Source organism: Microtus oregoni, unplaced genomic scaffold, assembly GCF_018167655.1.
Source record: "Microtus oregoni isolate MIOR12 unplaced genomic scaffold, Mior012 000001F_ref0000356, whole genome shotgun sequence".
In the NCBI taxonomy this organism is placed as follows: Eukaryota; Metazoa; Chordata; class Mammalia; order Rodentia; family Cricetidae; genus Microtus; species Microtus oregoni.
In genome coordinates, this window is record NW_024543060.1 from 41072130 (window position 1) to 41091677 (window position 19548).

General features: G+C 37.8%; 1 protein-coding gene across 1 annotated transcript; it reads right to left on the reverse strand.

Annotated features, from left to right (window-relative positions):
* Positions 1–364: 364 nt before the first annotated feature.
* Positions 365–4563, reverse strand: Slitrk1 (SLIT and NTRK like family member 1). Its single transcript, XM_041674305.1, has 2 exons — positions 4126–4563; positions 365–3678 (listed from the first exon to the last, which is right to left on the reverse strand). The coding sequence occupies exon 2, from the start codon at positions 3623–3625 to the stop codon at positions 1535–1537; it is 2091 nt and encodes a 696-aa protein (XP_041530239.1). The 5' UTR covers positions 3626–3678; positions 4126–4563; the 3' UTR covers positions 365–1534.
* Positions 4564–19548: the final 14985 nt, after the last annotated feature.

A 19548-nucleotide genomic window follows, 5' to 3' on the forward strand; every position in this document is an offset into this window, starting at 1 on the left:
GACAGAGTCAATTAAATCAAATCTATACTAACATCTCCAATATATCTGCAGTGTGGGCAGGAACAACAAAATCAACAGTGAGGGATTTCCAGTATTAATAAAGGCATTCACTGACGCATTAGGAGAGGGGGAAGGGAGGGAGGTTGTTAGGGTAAAACCATACTTTATGGACAGTGTAAAAGCAGTAAAGTCGAAGAGGATGTGAAGGACTGTGAGGAGGAGAGCTAGTGAATATTTAAACATTAAGGTGATTATAATGAGACCCTTTCTGGTACCCAGAAAAGGAGCCACCCCAACCGTCCCCCTCCCCCATCCCTTCAACCATAAATCCACATAGAAAACTGGAAAAATGTAAGGACCCAGATTTGAAAACATTTTCACTTTAATACTGAAAAAATATGCCATTATAAAATCCTCGAATAGAATTAGTAAGTTTCACGTGCTTCCTCAGTTCTTTGTTCCTACTTTATAAGTAAGATTTATACCAGCACACAATTGCTACCATAGGATCGCAGCCTAAGCACTAGAATGACATTAATTGGTCATGCTTAACTGCCCCAGAATCTTTTTTCTTAAATAATTACACTGTTACTATAATAGAAATCATGGGTACTTATTTTACATTCAGATGGAAGGCATTATTGGATATGTATAGAAAAATATTCCCCCTCAGAAACTAAAATAAAAACAAACATCACCGTCAAAATAAGATAATCCAAGACAACCCTTAAAAACTTTGCTCAACAAAATACATTGTTAACTCATAAAATGGACTGATGACTAGCCATGCAAATGTCTTAAATAAAACCTTTACATTTTTTTTTCACAGTAAACATACTCTCTGAACTGCCTACCAATCACAAATAATGGCGAAATGGCACTTTCTGATTATACTGTAATTTGTTTATAGAAAGTTTGATACGATGGGACTTATCAGGTAAGAGGATGGGTGCTGTGACGCTGTCTCCAGTCTCAGTGGGGCGTTGGGATTGGGGGTCAGAGTCCCTGGAGCATCGGGATTCCATGCGAGCCATGCAGCACTTCTTTTGTTTTTTGTTCTTGTCAGGAGTCAAAGTTATTTATTTACAATACATTCATGCCTTCGTGCAACTGCCCATCCCTGCATAACCAACAGGGAGCCATCTTCGGGCTATCCACAGGGGAAAAATAGATATCTATCTCTCTATATAGATGTGATATATGTATATATGTATAGAGCCACTGCAGCCAGCCCCAAGGGACCTTTGGCCCAGAGCGAGGTCGCTCGATTCTTCTGGCAGGCCCCATGCTTTTAGTCAAAAGGCGCAAAGAGCGAGTTAGCTGCACTCCCAGCTCCACAGCCTGCTCTTTGTTTTCAGAGGGAAGCTTAGGGGCTAGAGCCTCTTAGTGGAGTGAGTTCATAGTTATTTATTTACTTATGTCCGTCGAGGCTTGTGACACACCAGATCTGGGTCAATGTTCTCCTGCTCCCACGAGATGCTGGCGGCAGAGTGTGTATTGCCTCCTGCACTTCTCCTCCTTTAGGGTGTAGAGCTTAGTCTGAGAGTGAGTGAGAGCCGCAATCATACACCCTATGGGACCCGTCTGCATTGTAAGGCCCATTGTGCCAGTAGGAAGAGTCACAGACTGTCTGTAGGGAATTAATTTCGGACGCTGAGGAATTGGCATCCCTTCTCTTGGACCGCTTTCGGTTCCTCAGGATAAACACGAGCATGCCCACCACGGTGAAGGCGGAGGTGACGAACACCAGGAGCAGTCCCGGGACCAATACGGAGATGGACACCCTGCTGGTGTCTAGGTAGGAGTTGGAGTGCGTCCCGGTCTCCGCCAACCCAGTGCTGTTTTTACTGTGCGAAGTTAACGTGGGCGAGATCCTCGCGTACAGCTGGGGGCAGATCTCGTCATTGGAGAGCAGCATGAAATCCTTCCTAAAGAAGTTCACCGGCGTCTCACACTTGAGGTCGCTCATCAGCACCTCGGAGCCCAGACGTTCTGCCCATTGCTTGAAAGGCACAATGGTGCAGGAGCACTCCCAGGGGTTGCCATGCAGATCTATCTGGATGATAGAGGTTAACTGGTCAAGCACCCCTGCCACTGGGAGGTACATGAAGTAATTGTTGTGCAGGCTGAGTTTAGACAGGGAAACCCCAGCAAAAACGTCCACGGGTAGGGACCTCAGCAAGTTGTTGTTAAGAATAAGAATCCTCAGCTTGGGCATGGCATTAAAAGTACCAGGGAGAATGAGCTGAATCGCGTTGTACTCCACGTTCAGATACTCCAGGTTCTGAAGCCCAGCAAATTTCTCCCGGGACAGCGTGTCCAGGTAGTTACTATCCATGTACAGCCACCTGAGGTCCAAAAGGTTCTTGAAAGTGTTGTTCTCTATGTTCGCGATGTTGTTGTTGCCCAGATCCAACAGAATGAGGTTCTTGTAATCCACAAAGTGAGATTTTCGGATGCTGTGGATCTTGTTATCTCGGAGGAAAAGCTCTTGAACATTGGAGAGCTTAGGCTTCAAATCAGCCAAGCTGCTCACGTTCCGGTTGTTACAGTTCATCTTTAAACCTGAACCTGGGATGTGGTCACAGCTGCAGCCCCCGGGGCAGGGCAAGCCTTGGCCTGGGGGTTTGTTTCTGGCGCCCCCAGTTGCTATCGGTGGTGTGGGTTTGATTTTGAGCTGCCAGTTGCCCGGGATCTTTGTACCTCCATTTGGAACAGACCCTGGGGTGGCATGCTCGTCTTGCCCATTTGTCTTGAAAGGAGTTGGCAGGGGGCCAGGAGCGAAGGTCTCTTCCTGGGCAGGAGGAGCCGGGAGACTAGAATCCACTCGATTTTTCAAAGGACACAAGTCCTGTTCCGTGGTTTCATTGAGGTCTTTACCCTGAAGCCTGGTGGGGGCTTCGCAGACCACTCGGCCGATCAGGGCATTTTTGGGAATGTTTTCTAGCCATTCTTTCAGGGAAAGCAGATCACAGGTGCAGTCCCAAGGGTTATCCTCGAGCAAGATCTCAGCAATGCCAGGGATCTGCTCCAAAACCTCCTCATAGGGCAATGTTTTCAGCCTGTTTCCGCGGAGGTCGAGGTGGGTGATGGGCACATACTGGAATACATTGGCAGGTAGAGTGCTGATGAGATTGTCGTTTAAAATGAGGACTTCCAACTTGTTCAAGTCCTGGAAGGCCCCCGGGTCTATATCCCGTAATAAATTAAAATCAGCCTGGAGGTATTCCAGATCATCCAGCCCCAAAAAAGTCTGCTTTCGAAAAGACTTGATCTTGTTGTTGTTGATATGCAGCCGTTTCACCAGCTGCAGCCCCAGAAAAGCCCCCGGAACGATTTCATGCAAGCCATTGTTTTCCATATGCAAACTAACCGCATTATAAAAGTTAGCGAACTCATTAGGGAAAAGTCGAGTGAGGGAATTGCCATGCAGAAATAAATGGTAAAACTGGGAAGTCGGGGCGGTGAAGCGCTGCAGACTTGTAAAGCCCTTTTTTTCACAGTCTACGTGTAAGTCCCCTTCTATCTCATTGCAAGAACAGATCTTCTCTTTACAAACGTCCCCTGTAACGTTTCCAGCGGCAAAACAAAGAGACGTCTCCAGCAACAGAATCCAAAGCAGCATTTTTAAAGCGAGCAATTCATCCCAGATCTCATCACAAAGTAACAGCAACCATCCTGCTCGCCACAGACACAATTCAAGTTCATTTAGTGCTCCAATGTCCGATCCCAGAGAAAGAGAAAAAAGGGTTTGGGGGGGTGGGGGTGGATTCCTCCCTCCCTAACCCCCCCGTACTGCAATAGCCCAGACGCCAGTCAATAATTATATCCACAAACTATCCAAGCACAGAGTGCAAAGCAAGCAGAAAAGGGTGGGGGGTGGAAAGTAGGGGAAGAGAGAAAAAGAGAGAAAGCAAACTACTCCCCCCTCAACCCTTTAAAAATAAGTAAAATATATACCTGTAAAATTAAAAGGAAACGCACCCTTACAGAATCATGTTTAGACGTCCTCACTAACCAGGAAGGGAACAATGCTAGCAATTAGAAGCAAGTGCATGTTAGAAACAAGCAGGTTTGCAGCGTAGTACAGGCGCACTGCCTGTGATGGCTGTGCGTCGGACTGACCTTGCCTTTCTGATACAAAGCAGAGCTTTCGGCAGCTTCAGAGGTCCAGGCAGCTGGAGGAGTTCCTGTCTTGATTGTGGGTTGCTCAGAAGTACCCCCGAGGTGCTGTCCAGAGCCCCCGGTGCTGAAATCACGCCCGACCGAAAGACTCACACTGCCCAGCCAATGGCGCTGGAAAATTTCCGCAATCGCTGCGTTTTGTGGATGTCCATCCTGATCCTTTTTATCCCCTTTGGCCGTCTTCAGTCCTCCTTTTTTTTTTTTTCTGTTCTCCAACCGGTGCCTACTCGCTCTTCTTTGCTGTTCTCCTTCTCTTTCTTCTGCTCTTTCGGAATTACGTGGAGGGGGGAGGACAGAGGGGGAGCGAGTTGTCTGAGGGAGGAAGAGAGCGCGAGAAAGGGGAGGAGGGGGGGAGTTGCTAAGAAGCTCTGCTGGTTCCAGCCTGGTGCACTCTGAAAGATCTGACACCCTCTGCTGATCTGCAGTAGCAAAAATCCATCTGGTGAGGGAATGCTGAAAGAAAAAAAAAAAAATCCACGTATAGGGCAAGCGTTAAAAACGTGGGTATTAAAGACTGTCGATCTACATAGAAGCTTATTTTAAATTGATTATTTAATTCTTTTTTGCTTGCTAGAATCTTTACCCTTTCCTTTCCTTAAAGACCTCACAACCCCCGCAAGTTCCAGCGTTCCGAAAGCACGGCTTTTAAAACATTTATTTCCCAATGGCTTGAATAAAATTAGTGTCAGGGTGTCAAGCGAACAGCAATTTGAGGTAATTATATTGCACGCCATTTTCATCGGTGCTTTAAATGCGTTTCTGCCTTCTCTGCGGTACAGCGTTTTATACTGTTTGATGCCTTTGGAACCTCTTATTTTATTTTTGTACATAGAAAGTGGCTATTCGGAATGTATGTGCATATATATATGTATATATATATTACATAATATCACAATTTGGTAGAGAATATTTGTTTCCAGGTGTAGTATTGAGGCATATACTTTTCCATTGTAAAGTTGTTGCAGAATTCAGTCAATTTGGTCCTAGGGAGTTAGGTTTTTCTGGTGGTATTGCTAGAGCGTTATTTAAATCTGCAGAATGAAAGCACAATGCCTGCTTACGGTCTTTGATTTCAGACCACAAAGCTTCCAGTGACATTCAGAAAATGAGGGAAGGGGATGAGGGAAATTCCCAGATTACGAAGGCTCTTAAAAACCCTTTGGTATGCAGGCACTCAGCCACCACACATGCATGCTGTCAGACACACACACACACACACACACACACACACACACCTTACAAAGTTTCTATCCCAGATGTGAGGAATTTAATATACATACAAGTAAGTAACAAGTTGTGTCCTGACAGGAGAAAGTAGAAGTCCTGCTCTGTAGTCAGGGTAGTTGTACCCCCTTCTCAGCTCACCCTGGGTCAATGAGGCTAAGGAGAATGATGCTGACAGTATCCCCAGGCAGAGGATAAGCACTTTACTCAGACCTAGAACTCAAAAAAAAAAAAAAAAAAAAAACAACCAAAAACAAAAAACAGTGTCCTTAAAAACTAAAGTTGAGATTTTGCTTTTTCTTGGAAGTCAGTGAAACTGACTTTTAACAGAGGTGGCATACTTTTCAAAATAGGAAGAATATTGTGCATGTTTTTAGGTTTTTGTATTTATAGAACTTTTAAAAAATAAGCAGATAAATTCTTTGATTCTCCCTGCCTTCTCCTTCCCGCAAGAGGACACAAGGTTTCCTCTTTGTAGCTCTGGCAGTCCTGAAACTCTCACTGTAGACAAGGTTAGCCTAGAGCTCAGAGATCCACCACCTGTCTCTGTTTCTGCCTCCTCAGTGTTGGGATCAAACATCAAAGGTGTGGGCCACTGTCCATTCTGTAGCTAAGCAGTGATGACTTACTTAACAATACTTTTCCTTTCAGTTATGTCTTTTCAAGCTTATCAGCTGTACAGGCATGTTAATAATTTGCATAAAATCAAATGCACATGTAAGACTGTATTTTGGGAAGACTGAGGAATGAAAATTTGCAAGCAAAACTGGTATTAGGGATGTTTTCAAGGTTAGAGAAAGTATACAGGTGCTTGAAGGATTTATTTATTTATTTATTTGCTTATTCATTCACTTATTTATGGATCTCAGAGCTGATTAGGTAACTGGGAAGAAATCCATGCATCATATATATGAAAATTGTTGTGCTCTTAGTAAAATTTGGTTGGAGGAAGGATAGAGATGAGCATTTAACTCTTACATGCACCAGTATGTGTATGTGTGCAAAGGGGGTACATTTTTTGCAGCTTCTTATTTCTCCTTTTAAGTTAACTGATTCCTATGTGCAGGCAGAGGAAGCAGTCTCCTCACAGACAGTTTCAGTAAGGGAAAGCTATGCAACTGAGAACTCTAGAGAGATTAAGTGGAACAAAACCATTTCTGTTTCAATATAAACAACTGCACCTAGAGCTAAAATATCTTCCTCCCTGAAGCCATGATCAAGTCCTAAGGTACTTTAGATGCAGTTTGATGTTGACAGGAATGGGCAAGCCACTGAAGAAAAAAAAAAATCACAGCAAACCAAAATTCCAAAGCCCCAAACACACTGGCTGATGAGAAGAAGAAACGGTGTTCCTTGCAGTCACACAAAACCACACCCTCGCCGTGGGGTGGGATTTAATTTTTACATGCCAACAAGTTCTTTATGGGAAGAGACCCAAAGAACAAATTGAATTTCATTAAAATAAACATAATTTAGTTAATTTACCATTATTGATAATTATACTAAGATTTAAGCTTTCGCATTGACTACTCTCCCTTTACATTTTGATTGATCCTCCTCAAACTAGAGTCATATTAGACAAATAGCTATCAGAATTTCTGACTTAGATATATTATGAAATACCATCTTCAAATAGTTTATTACCTTTTACTCCAAAAAGGCAGTGTGGCAATGACCAGTGTGACATATGAAAATTAAATTTAATAAGAATAGCATGAAGATTATACTACCAATAAGAGATATTCAGAATAAAATGAAGGATAGAAAAACAAAAGTGTTTCTGTTAAAATTAAATTATATACAAAAATTCTTAACTTTTGATAATAGATATTAATTAATTTAGTTAGTATTTCAAGACAGGGTTTTTCTGTATAGCCCTGGTGATCCTGAAACTGGTTCTGTAGACAAAGCTTCCCTTGAACTCAGAAATCTTCCTGACTCTTCCTCCTAAGAGATGAATTAAAGGCATGTTATCATCATGCCCAAAATAAATAAATAAAAGAAGAAGAAAAGTAATGGAAAATTGCCTTATATATCAAAATGCTGACTATTCATGTATAACAATGAGCTTACTTTTCTTTTTTTTTTTCATTTTTCTCTTTCCATGGTGTATTAAAAGTCTTTGTGTAGAACAAGCAGGTTACAAGCTAGTGTTCCTTCGGCTTCAGGCAATCAAAAGCTGGGGTTATCCAGTTCCAACCTGCTCAGCTCACAATAAATTTCTTGATGGGCATTAAAAGCATACAACTGAAATTTTATGTGTCATCAAACAGTCCAAATGCCTTTGGGATTTATTTATTTATTTGTTATCTTTATGTTTATTTCTTTTTAAAAAATAATTTCATACTTCTATACAATGTATTGTGTGTATTGTGGTGATAATCTGTTTGTACTATAAAAAATAAAGCTTGCTGTAGATCAGAGTGTGGAACGAGCCACTAGTTAGCCGTAGAGGCCAGGCAGTGGTGGCACACACCTTTAATCACAGCTGTTGGGAGGCAGAGGCAGATGGATCTCTGTGAGTTCAAGGCCACCCTGGGCTACACTAGACTGATTCAGTTTAAAAGAAAAACAGACCCAAGCTGTGGTGGCTCACACCTTTAATTCTAGTAGTTGGGAGTAACAAGCCTTTAAGCACAGTACTAGGTAGGTGGAGAGAGGAAGCGATAGGCCTGGGCAGAGAGAGGAATGTAAGGAAAAAGGAAGCAAGAGCTCAAGGCGTTCAGTCTGAGGATTCCCAGAGACAGGATTGACCATTCAGTCTGAAGATTCATAGGAACAGGGCTATTCCTTTGGTCTGAGAATTTAGTAGTGGTAGGAACGAGTGACTGGCTGTTCTTCTCTGATAGCTGACTTCATGATTTCTAATTGTTCTTAATAATAAAAATATGGAAAAATAAATGGTAATCTAGATATTATTTTTCCTTTTTTTTCTGACTCTCCTCTTTCCTGCAGGTCTTCTCATGGCTACTTCACTGAAGGAAATGCTATACCTCCTCCTGAAATCAGCCATTAGCTCCCCAGATAAAATACAGCTTTATGAACACGTTTATATGTAAGGAAATGTTTAAGGGTCCAGTTTGTGGAGCTATCCAATGCTGCTATGTTTTCATGATTATTATTACCATGCCATATTTGATGACAGTGTCCTATGGCATTTCTTCCACATCTACCCTTCAATTGTTACATTTCCTTTATCATTTTGGGGAGATTTTATTTTTATTTTATATGCATGACTCTTTTCCCTTTGTGTACGAGCACGCACTATGTGTACACAATGGGAAAGGAGTTTCACAGAGAAAATTGGGTCCCCTGGAACTGGAATTTCAGATACTTTTTAGAAGCCATGTGGATTCCGTGACTTAAACTAAGGTCCTCTGGCAGATAAGCCAGTACTCTGAGTCATATCTACCCCATTTTTACATTCTTCATGTGCCTTCTGGGATTTTCTCTGAGACGTATGGTATAATGGGCTGAATACCAGAGTGGCATTTATTTTCAGCACTCATAAGGATCTCTGAATTAACCATCAATTTCTAGAAGAGAAAAAACAAAAACAAACAAGTGTTTCTCTGTCCTAGACTGAGACTGTGTATATAAATATGTTTAGAAAGTCATTTGACAACTTGTACACTTAGTGAAAGAATGGCCCTATATTTCCTCCTTTGGTCCATGTCTTTCTTGTGCAGTCATTGGATCTGGTTTATAGTGCCAGGTATGTATTTCCTTCTACTTACATGGCTGTCAGTCTAATCACAAAACGGTTATCTTCAAAACAGTCCAGCGCCTACTGCGCCAGTGGGAAATTCTTGTGTGTTTGGTCAATCACGTAGCATGCGTAGTCTACAAATGGATAAGACAGGTATTAAGTCCTTTCCAAATTGCCTGCATAGAATCTAGGCAGGAGGGCTCATAAGACCTTTTAATCAGTAATTTACTTCTTTTTTACTGAGGTTATTCAATGCAATTTAAAATTATTTTAATAGTCATTAGTAGTGGAGTTCCCTTATAATCTTAGCACTCCAGAAGTTGAGGCAGGAGGACTAAATAAAAAAAAAAATCACCTCCAACAACAAAAGACTAAATCACAGGGGAGAGGATTAAGCTGCTTTTATTCTGAGAGAAGATTCAATGTCTCCTGCCTCCTCTAGATGCTTCAGAGCTAGATTTTGAATGTGTGTTACAGTATCATCATATTCTGTTGGGTGGGAATTAAACACTGAGTGTAGTAACAACTTTGCTTCTGAGTTTATTTTCCCTATATTTCACAAATTAGAAAATTTTCATCATTTTTTATGATAATAATTGTAAGTCAGGAGATACAGAAATAATTAAATGTGCTTATACTCTAAAGTGTTTAGTGTATAGGATTTGTCCACATTTTGTAGTTCATTTTAATGTGGGTGATAGCTATTGATAATGTTACATAACTTTAGAAGACAAAGTTAATAAACTAAATTTGAAATGCTTAGGAAGAATAGATGGTATGTGCAAACATCTTTCCTACAAACTGAAGATGTGAGTTCAAAGTTCAATCCCTGGGTGGAGAAGAATGAACTAACTTGTACAAGTGTAAGCTGTCTCCTGATCCTACATACAAGGTACTCACATGAATACACACTCATATACACACACTCACACACACACACATGCATACACACTCAACACACACCACACATATACATAAACATGCACACTCACACACTCACATACACACATATACACACATGCATACACACTCACATATGCATACACACACTAAGAAAAATACAACATGTATGAATAACAACAAACAAAAAAACAAAAATAAGAATAAATAAAAAAAAAAACACTGAATCTGAAAAGAAAATTGAAGTAACCAGAGATTTCTGGTTGTAAAGTACACATAAACATTAAAACATATCATTTGCATATTTATCTGTAAAAGAATCAGTATTGATGAACTTTCTCTATTATAGTAACTTATAAGCTGACTTCCTTTGAAGAACATAAACTACTTGATCTAAATAATTTCATGGGGTTTGATATATAATTCATTATAAAATTATACTCTCATAACTAAAGCTACAAAGCACTTTTCTTTACTTTCTTATTACCGAATGTTTGAAGTAAAATTGTTAGTTAATGAGTAAGAATTAATAGATTTGGCAAAATTTGATGAATTATTTTATTTGTGTTTTTAAACACTTTGTATTTCATTAGAAGTAGTTGATATTATTTTTGCTATTTCACTAAGCATCTGAGAATACTAGGTATTATCACTTAAACTATTTTCTATTCAGTTCACTGCGATAGGGAGTGGGAATTTGGGTTGGTATTTTTTAAAAGTAATAAAATAAAACAAAACAAAATAAAATAAAAGACTAAGGGTGACACAAAGGTGGTATAGGAGAAAAATGATGGTTGCATCCTGGCATCATTCATCCATGCCAACAGTGCACTGCTTACATACAGTCTTCTTATTGCATAGCTAAATAAACTGTATGTTTGTTTTTAGTAAAAAAAAAAAAGAAGAAGAAGAAATTTTAAAACACGATAAGGAGAGCGTATTTCTACTCTTTGTCCTTAAATATATACTTTATTTTTGAGAAAAATGTTTACAAAATTAGAATTTTATGTAAGCCAAGAAAAAATGCATTTATCAGAGATGACTCTATGATCATTAAATCTGAACATAGTATGATCAGAAATTATTAAACATCATTATATATCTCTACTCAAATATTTTATATTCATGATTAATTTTTATATTGGTATCATAAAAATGGGAATACACATATATTTTGAATATTCAAGTAAGAATTCATTAAATGTAGTATATTGAAGTAGAAAAGAAATTAATTTCTGCTTACTTGAAAACATCAGCTTTTATACTTATGGAAACTTTTGGAAATGTATCAAATAATAGAGTATTCCTGAAATGGAAAACACCCTGTAAAATTAGTGTCACAACCAGTAATGATAATTTGATGCATATGGTTTCTATGGGTGAGTTTCCTCCAATTCAAGGACTAGTTAGTTTCCACTCTTGTAATTCTCATTTGGAAGCAAACTGTATTATGATAGTAAAAGCTAAAAACATGAAATATTCATTGCCTAGATCTCACAGTGTCTAAGGCAGATCATATAACTTGGTAAGAGAATTAGATTTGAGAGTTTGGATTTGGAAATTGGAAATCAAAAATGAAGCAGATAGTCTGGTGGCCATATATGGTGGCAACAATATGAGGTGTCCAGTGAAGCAAAGGTGTGATGAAGTGTGTGTGTGTGTGTGTGTGTGTGTGTGTGTTACTGGTGTTATCATAATCTGTTCTATCCTTTATCAAAACAAGAGTACAACTTTCAGCTGTCCTTGGCTGCAGTGTGCTTTCAGTAAATTCAGATTATAGAACCATATTTTGTGCCACACACCAAATCTAGTTCTTTGGCATTTCATGAAATTCTGTGCACTCCCTAGACTCCTTTCCAAAAATGCCTCTTCTGCTTGATTAAGTTAGAACTAACATAAGAAAAGAATGGTCTGTTCCTAACTTCTCCCTAGGTTGACTTCCTAGTGGTAAATGCACATAATGCACAATTTTAAATACATAATATGATATAAATACTACAAGGTAGTAGTTACATTATATATTAAATAATCAAGCAATGTTTCATATCTCAGGTCTATGTTACAAGAATGATTATCACACAAATGATGTACTAGGCAGAATAATCAAGGCACATTTTAAACAGAATAGAAGCACTGGATTTTCTGTTCACAGACCCAGATCATTTCTAATTCTATAACATTCTGGGACATCCTTGGATATGGATGCCTAACACATCTTTATACAGGATGTAGGTGTGGCTTGGATATCAGTAACTGATAAGAACTAAGCTTACTTTTGGGCTATTGAGCCAAGTATATTTAACATTCAATAAGATTTTTTTTATAAAAAGAAAGGAAATTGATTGCTGCATAAAGAAAAATCATGAGATGGTGAAGAAAAGATCTTAAGTTATGAAGAAAAGGTGGTACAGAACAGAGATCAATGAAATGCTAAGAGCTAAAACATAAATGTGGTAATGAGAGAGGAAGGAGACTAGCAAGTGAAGACCTGAGGAAGCATCAGCCAGGGGTCAAGGAGGTGAATAAGAACGAAGCATGTGTGACAATATCATAAGAAATTCATCATTTATTCTGTTAGCTTAAAAAGTTAATTAAGATAATGGGGGTTTAGACAGCAAGGGGACAAAAAGAGCAAAATATAGAATTTGAATTTAAGCAGTCCATTTCTGTTATAAATCAGTTTAATAGAAATCTGTAAAATACTCAAGGCTCTGTGAATTCCATTATAGTGCAAACATCATAATGTTTGACCATTTTTTGTAATGTTCATTTTCTATTTTAAAAGTATGCACAAAAAATCTGAGAATTTATTTTCTATCATCCTGATCAAAATATTCAAAATAGCTTTTGCAGTGGGGTATTCTTCAATGTAATTTATGGCAAAATTTTAGATTTTGGAATTAGTATTATGAGAAAAACCACTGAGTTAACTTATTTCCACCACAATATTTAGTGCAGTATAACATCACACTGGTATAGCTCAGAAGGTAATTTGGTAAGTAAGTAGACCATTGTAGAAATATGACCTGTAGGAACTACTTCTCAGGTTAAAGGGCCTATCATGCTACCAAACTCTACAAATTATATGTCTGTTACCTTGTGAAAGACTTATACAAAAAAGTGACTACTGGAGCTACTTATCAAAACACAGTTTTATCATTTCAAAATATTAGTGTGAACAAAGATCAGAATGCAAAATCAAAGATTATGGTCATTTTTTGGAAAAAGTTCCTATGAGAGTGTTAATGAAACCTATTGAATTTTGTTATCATTGGCCCTATGAATGGGGCTAGCCATGGGAACTCATTAACCACCAGAAAAAATAGGACAGAGGAGTCCTGATTGTACAGGTGAGGATCAGGTATATAATTGGGACACGGTAGCAAATAAAACCAGACTTTAGTTGGTAGGTGCCCTTGTTTCAGGAGGGTCAGTACCAGTGGTGAAGTCCCAGGAGCTGGTGCATTGTCTGGAGAGTGCTTTGTAAGTTGGTCTTGGACTAGACAGCAGGAGTGACCTGTAAAATATGTTTGAAATTGGCTAGGGTTAAAATACGCACTGAAGACTGTTGTTTGTTTGTTTATTTATTTATTTTGCCAGACCTGATTTTTGATACAACAGTAGTACTTTTTTTCCAGGAACCTGTAGATATCTGTAAGAGAACTCGAACAGATTTTATGGCAAAAGGCTATTGCTTTAGATTAAAAGTTATGCACATTTTAAAAAAACAATTAAAGGGAATTGGGAACTCTGAATATTTTAAGATATACCTGAAACCTGTTATTCTGGACTACGAAGCCTGTTAAAGAGGCACAAGTCTCTGTATTTTAGCATGAAACTTAACATACAAAGTAATGAGCTATCAGTACCTTAAGTTATCAAATGCCATTAGACAAACAGTTAAAGCCAGTTGGAAACTTTGGATTTTTAAAATACAACTAAAACCTGTTAATCCTGAACTATGAAGGCTGTGAAAGAGGCATACTTGTTTGTATTTTTAGCGGAAACTTAACAAATGAAGTAATGAGCTATTAGTACCTTAAGTCATTGAATGCCATAGATGAACTAATAAGTTAAAAGTACCTTATGTCATCAAATGCCATGGATGAATTAATAAGTCATCAGTACTTTAAGTCATCAAATGCTATTAGACAAATCTAAGAGGATAAATGAGCAAAAATAAGACAGCTGTTTAGCTACACAGGCAAAACCAAATCTCTCTTTAGTGCTTGGAAAACCTCAGCCTTGAAGCAGTGCTTGCCATTAGCTGCTGAGTACAAGAGGCCCAAATATTTTCCTATGAAGGGGGTAGATGTAATCTGTCTTGGCAGGATGAGAAGATCGGATCCCAAGGTGGCACCCAAGAATCTGAAGAATTGAAAGGCTGCTTTTTGCTGTTTCTGTGGCTTTGCCAAACCCAAAGGCAAGCCTGGAGGCAGAAGGTCTTTTGCAACCATGTATCTTCTTGGAGGATCTAAATGGTGCTGTGGGAGCTGCTATATCTCTGTGTTAGAAGCTCTTTTGTTAAATGCCATACCCTAAGATCTGTAAAGGCACTTGAGAATTGGGTACCATTACTTGTTGTTTAAACTGGGCATATAAGCTAAATTCAGACATGTATTTTATCCAACTAGTTACTGTTTATCAATGCTAGTAACTGTAAGAAGATTAAAAAGGGATATTTTAACAATCCAAAGCATTCTAGCACACATGAACACTCTTACCCAAGATTGCAGTGGGGTCAAAATTGCAGTTAACCATGTGTTTGAATTTTTCCAGAGCTGTTTTAATCTGGAGTTATCTTAAAACGAGCACACAAGCATACAGAAACATAAATCCACATTCTTACACAGATATACTGTGGTCACTTATCCTAACAGACAGACAAATAAAAGACGTTTAGAAACCTGTGAAAGCTGACCAATTTCAAATCCCAACACAGGTTGTTGGCAGAAGCCAGGGAAGCACAGCAAACAGTTAGAGGGGTGAGGGGGAAGAGGGAAGGGGCCCAGAGTGAGACAAACAGCAAATAGCTGAGGGGGGGGGGGGCAAGGAAGCAGGGTCGGGAGCACATGGCAGAAACTATGGGCTTTTGGAGCCTTGTTTATTTTATGTTAGATGTTAGATAGTCCAATTTAAAAGGACTTTTGGAAAAGGCCACTAAAGAGCGTTTGAGTAACCAGGTTGAATCTCAAGGATCCATTTAGAAGCCCATGGCTATTGGGACTCAAGTCTATGACAGTGTGTCCACTGGGACAACTCTTGAGTCAAAATGGAGGTGCATGAGAAATGAGTGGCAGATGTCTCCAAACACCCAGATCTCATGTCAGCCACGCCTGGCTTAGCCATGTGAGTCAGACTTTTGATGAGGCCTCAACTTCAATGGAAAGCCTGAAAATTGACAAAGATAAACGTGAATGGGTCCTGTAGCCCTATGGGCATGTAATCCAAAAGGGAAACTTACTGAGTCGGAGCTCATGTTAGCCTGGTAGAAAACATGCATGCAAGAAGGGTGTTTTCCAACACATAACTGGGAAAAATAGACCCCCAGTGGAGACTTCTATATATTAGAAATAATCCTAAAACGATCCTCTCCGCCAAAGCTAATAATTACAATCAGACCAAATTAGACCGAATAAAAGATGCCCACGTTTAGTGTAGCACTCCCAGGTAGTCGAAAAAGCATGGCAAGAAAGAGAGAGGGGGGGAGACCACACAAAACCCAAAGACCATGTGTTCCTTTTCTGGACTGCAGCCTGTGGGAGTGGTCCTGACCCTCCCTGGGGAGGGTTCAGCACGTGGCAGGCTTTCCTATAGGTGGAGTCCGGACGAAGGCAACTCCCAGGGAGAGGGGGCTTGAAATGGAGCTTTCTGTTCCATTCCTGATCTTAGGATGGATGCCAAGGGCTAGGGTGACACTTTCATCCAAACAAGTATAAATAGAATTCCTTATTTTATTTTTTTGCCATGAAGGTAATTCACCTATGAAATACTCTTCAAAATTCTTAAATAGTTATTAAATATATTCATATTATATGTAAAGAAAATAAAGAGTCAGGCAGTAGTGGCGCATGCCTTTAATCTCAGCACTCAGGAGGCAGAGACAGGTGGATCTCTGTGAGTTCAATGAAAGACTGTATTTTTTCCTTTCCTTTGAAACATCCTGTGTCTTAAACTTTCTTCCAAAATGAATCTTTTATTTTACAGAAAATTACTACACAGCATACAAGCAGAATGAGTAGACTCAGATCTGAGAAGTAAGGAGGGAAAGGGGATGAAAAAGCGGAAAGTGAACAAAAGAATAAACAGTTGGAAGGGATCAGGAGGTAAATTTAATCAAAACATATTATATATATATATATATAATTTTATATGCATATATAAAATTCTTAAAAAGTTAAAGGTTGTGATATTAATGATTGACTTCCTATTATTTCAGTCTAGTTGAACTTAAGTGAATGTGTTTAAATTTGATAATTTTCACTAATTTGTTTTGTCTATGAGCACGGAATCTGACTAAAGGTACTCTTCGTGGTAACTGGCTTCTACACACCGTCAAGGGTGTCACATTCCTTTTTTAAATTAAGTGTACATCAGAAATGAAAGCAGGAACACAGTCAATAATTATTCACACATCAACTATACCATTTAATTGAGTATATATTTTAATATATGCTGTAGAATTTCCCAAACTGTAAGATGATGAAGCAAAGGAAATCCCTCAGTGCTTAAAAAGTTCTGTTGAACTATGTGTCACACATTAGTATCTATAAGATCATGAGGCACTGAGAAAAATGGGAAAATTTCCATTAACAGACTTTATGCCTGTCAAAGTCATTTACAACCACTTGCAGACCTTGGTACATGTACTCCTTATTTGTTTGCTTATGCTGTCCCCAGTAATAAAAGGCTGTTGAACCAGATGCATGATGCAGGCACTATTATATCATGATGGGCACATGACCTGGTTGTATAATAAACTTTCTTTTCTCCAAAAGAAAACAGCTTTGCTTGGTGGTTGACTCTGTTTCCCAGAAATTCACACTAATATTTAATACTCTTATAATCATTTGATTTTTCTCAAACTTCTATTAATTGCAAAATATTTGTTACATTTTCTGAAAATAAACATATTTATATAAATTAAAAGATATATTTTCTATCTTTCTTACTCTTGTTGTTTATTTATTTTTCTTATATCTAAAATAAGTATACATATTAATATTTTCAAAAAGGTAATTATTCTATTAAAGGTGTTATGAATAAACTTTAAAAATAGAATAATTTTTGTGGAACTATTAATAATACTATATTTGCAGGTTTTTCATCAGCCAAATTTTGTCTTTTTTTAGCAACAGGTTGCTTCTACTTAAAGTAATTATATGTCTTCAAAATGTAAATGAATAAGTATATAATTTTCTAGTGACATTTTTTACACGAGTTATCAGCTCTGACCTCAGAAGCTCATTTAGACATTTTTTTCTAACCCATCACACACAAAAACTTTGTTTGAAAGATGCACTTTTCATCTGTGTATGTGCTGTGACATTTTGAAAGGAACATATCATTATATTGCCTAATATTCTGCAAATTCTAAACCAATAGCTGCTCCCATGACTGATACTTCCTTCTCTGAGATTACATGGTTTATTCATAAGAATATACTGTAGATTATTCACATATTCATAATTCATACTATTCCTTGTGTCCTACCTTAATGAAATAGTCACTACTGTCACATGAAACATGTCTCTTGCATTTGGTGAAGTCATCACTGCTGTCACAGGAAATATGTCTCTAGCATTAGTAGATAGCTGATGGCATTTTGTCTCAGAGGTGGTCTTGAAAAATCAGAATCAAATGTCAAGTCCCAGTGGGATGTCTCAAAGAAATCAACCAAATTCAGCATCTTGCTTCTACAAATTATACTTCAGTTTTCAGGGCTTAAGCATTTGCAAATCTGTCAATCAAAATCTATTGACATTGCTATCTTAATACTATGCTGAAAGAAACATCTTTTCTTAAGAAAAAGAAAAGATAGAATTTGACTTATTTTAAGTAAAATCAAAAATAAAAATAAAGCCACCTGTGACAAAGTCTTTGTTCTACTGCCCTCTCAGATGAGCAACTGTTTAGAATGTTGCTTGATAAATGTCTCCTTAATAAGACATTACTAATTCAATGACAACAGAAAGTGGTCACTGAGATTGACGGCTGAAAATGGAGTCTTCTGTGAAGATCACATTTTATTTGACAAACCCACTTATGAATATCCTCAGCCTAGTGTGTTACAGTTTCTTAGTGACATTTTCTTGAAGACTATAAAATGTATTTATGAGTATGTGTATATATGTCTGTGACTGTGAACATGTGTTCAGTTGATTGCAGAGACCAGAGTGCCACATTTGATCCCCTGGAGCTGGAAATATTTACTGTTATCAGATATTTAGAACTGAACTTGAGCCCTCTGGATGCATAGTAAGCTCTCTTAAGAGCAGAGCCATTTATCCAGCCCCTAATGATATATATTTAAATAAATATATGAATATTATGATTTGAACAAGTCACTTACATTTTTATTTCCACATCTATTAATAATTCTTTTAGGTGTACATTGAGAGTCAGATCAAAGAAAATAAGACTTATAAGATAGAACTGAATTAGTAAAGGCAAATAAAAATTTGAAAAGATATTTGTTTCTTTTCAGAAAGATTTTATAAAATAAATATAGAGTAAATAATTAATTTCATATAAAAATTAAAGATGAGGAAATCTCTCTGGTGAATCATAGTGTAGTGAATAATATACAACATGTAGGTGATTTTCTATCAGCTCACAATCTGTGTTTTTAAAGCTAATTTGATTGTACAACATAATTTAATTAAGAGCAAAATGTTCAGTTTTTGTGTCCAAGAAATGTGAGTATATAAAATAGGACTTGAAGCAAATCTTGTTCTTTGAACACTGAGTCTTTACAAAAAAATCATTTGTTTTATTTAATTTAAAAATTTTGAATACTATTATTTAATAAACAGTTAAAATTGCATCTAAAATTTTATACACATAACTTATATAAGACTTAACTGTAATTACACCAATCCTCTAATATACATGTTCTAAGTATATTTCACATTTATATAAATGGTTTATATTCCAAAATTTAATACTGATTGATTCCTATTAAGCTATGTAATATATGTGTAGAAGTTTGAATACAAATGGTCCCATCATAGGTTTAAGTATTTGAATCTTTGTTTCTCATTTGGTGGCACAGTTTGGGAGGCTTAGGAGGTACAACTGTGCTAGAGAAAATATGTCGCTGGTCAGGCTTGGGCAGCTTGGAGATGATATAGTCTTATTATACTTCCAATTCCTTGTCTCTACCTCCTTGTTATGTAGAAGATGTAAACTCTCAGTTTCTTGTTCCTGCAGTCATACCTGCAACTTGATGCCAGGTTTCCCAACCAAGATGGACTCTGTAGAACCATAAGCACCAATAAAGTGTCTGAAGGTTGCCTTAGTCATCTTGT

Excerpts from the sequence above, each read along its gene's own strand:
- Slitrk1 (XM_041674305.1), bottom strand. The coding sequence starts at position 3,625 with ATGCTGCTTTGGATTCTGTTGCTGGAGACGTCTCTTTGTTTTGCCGCT.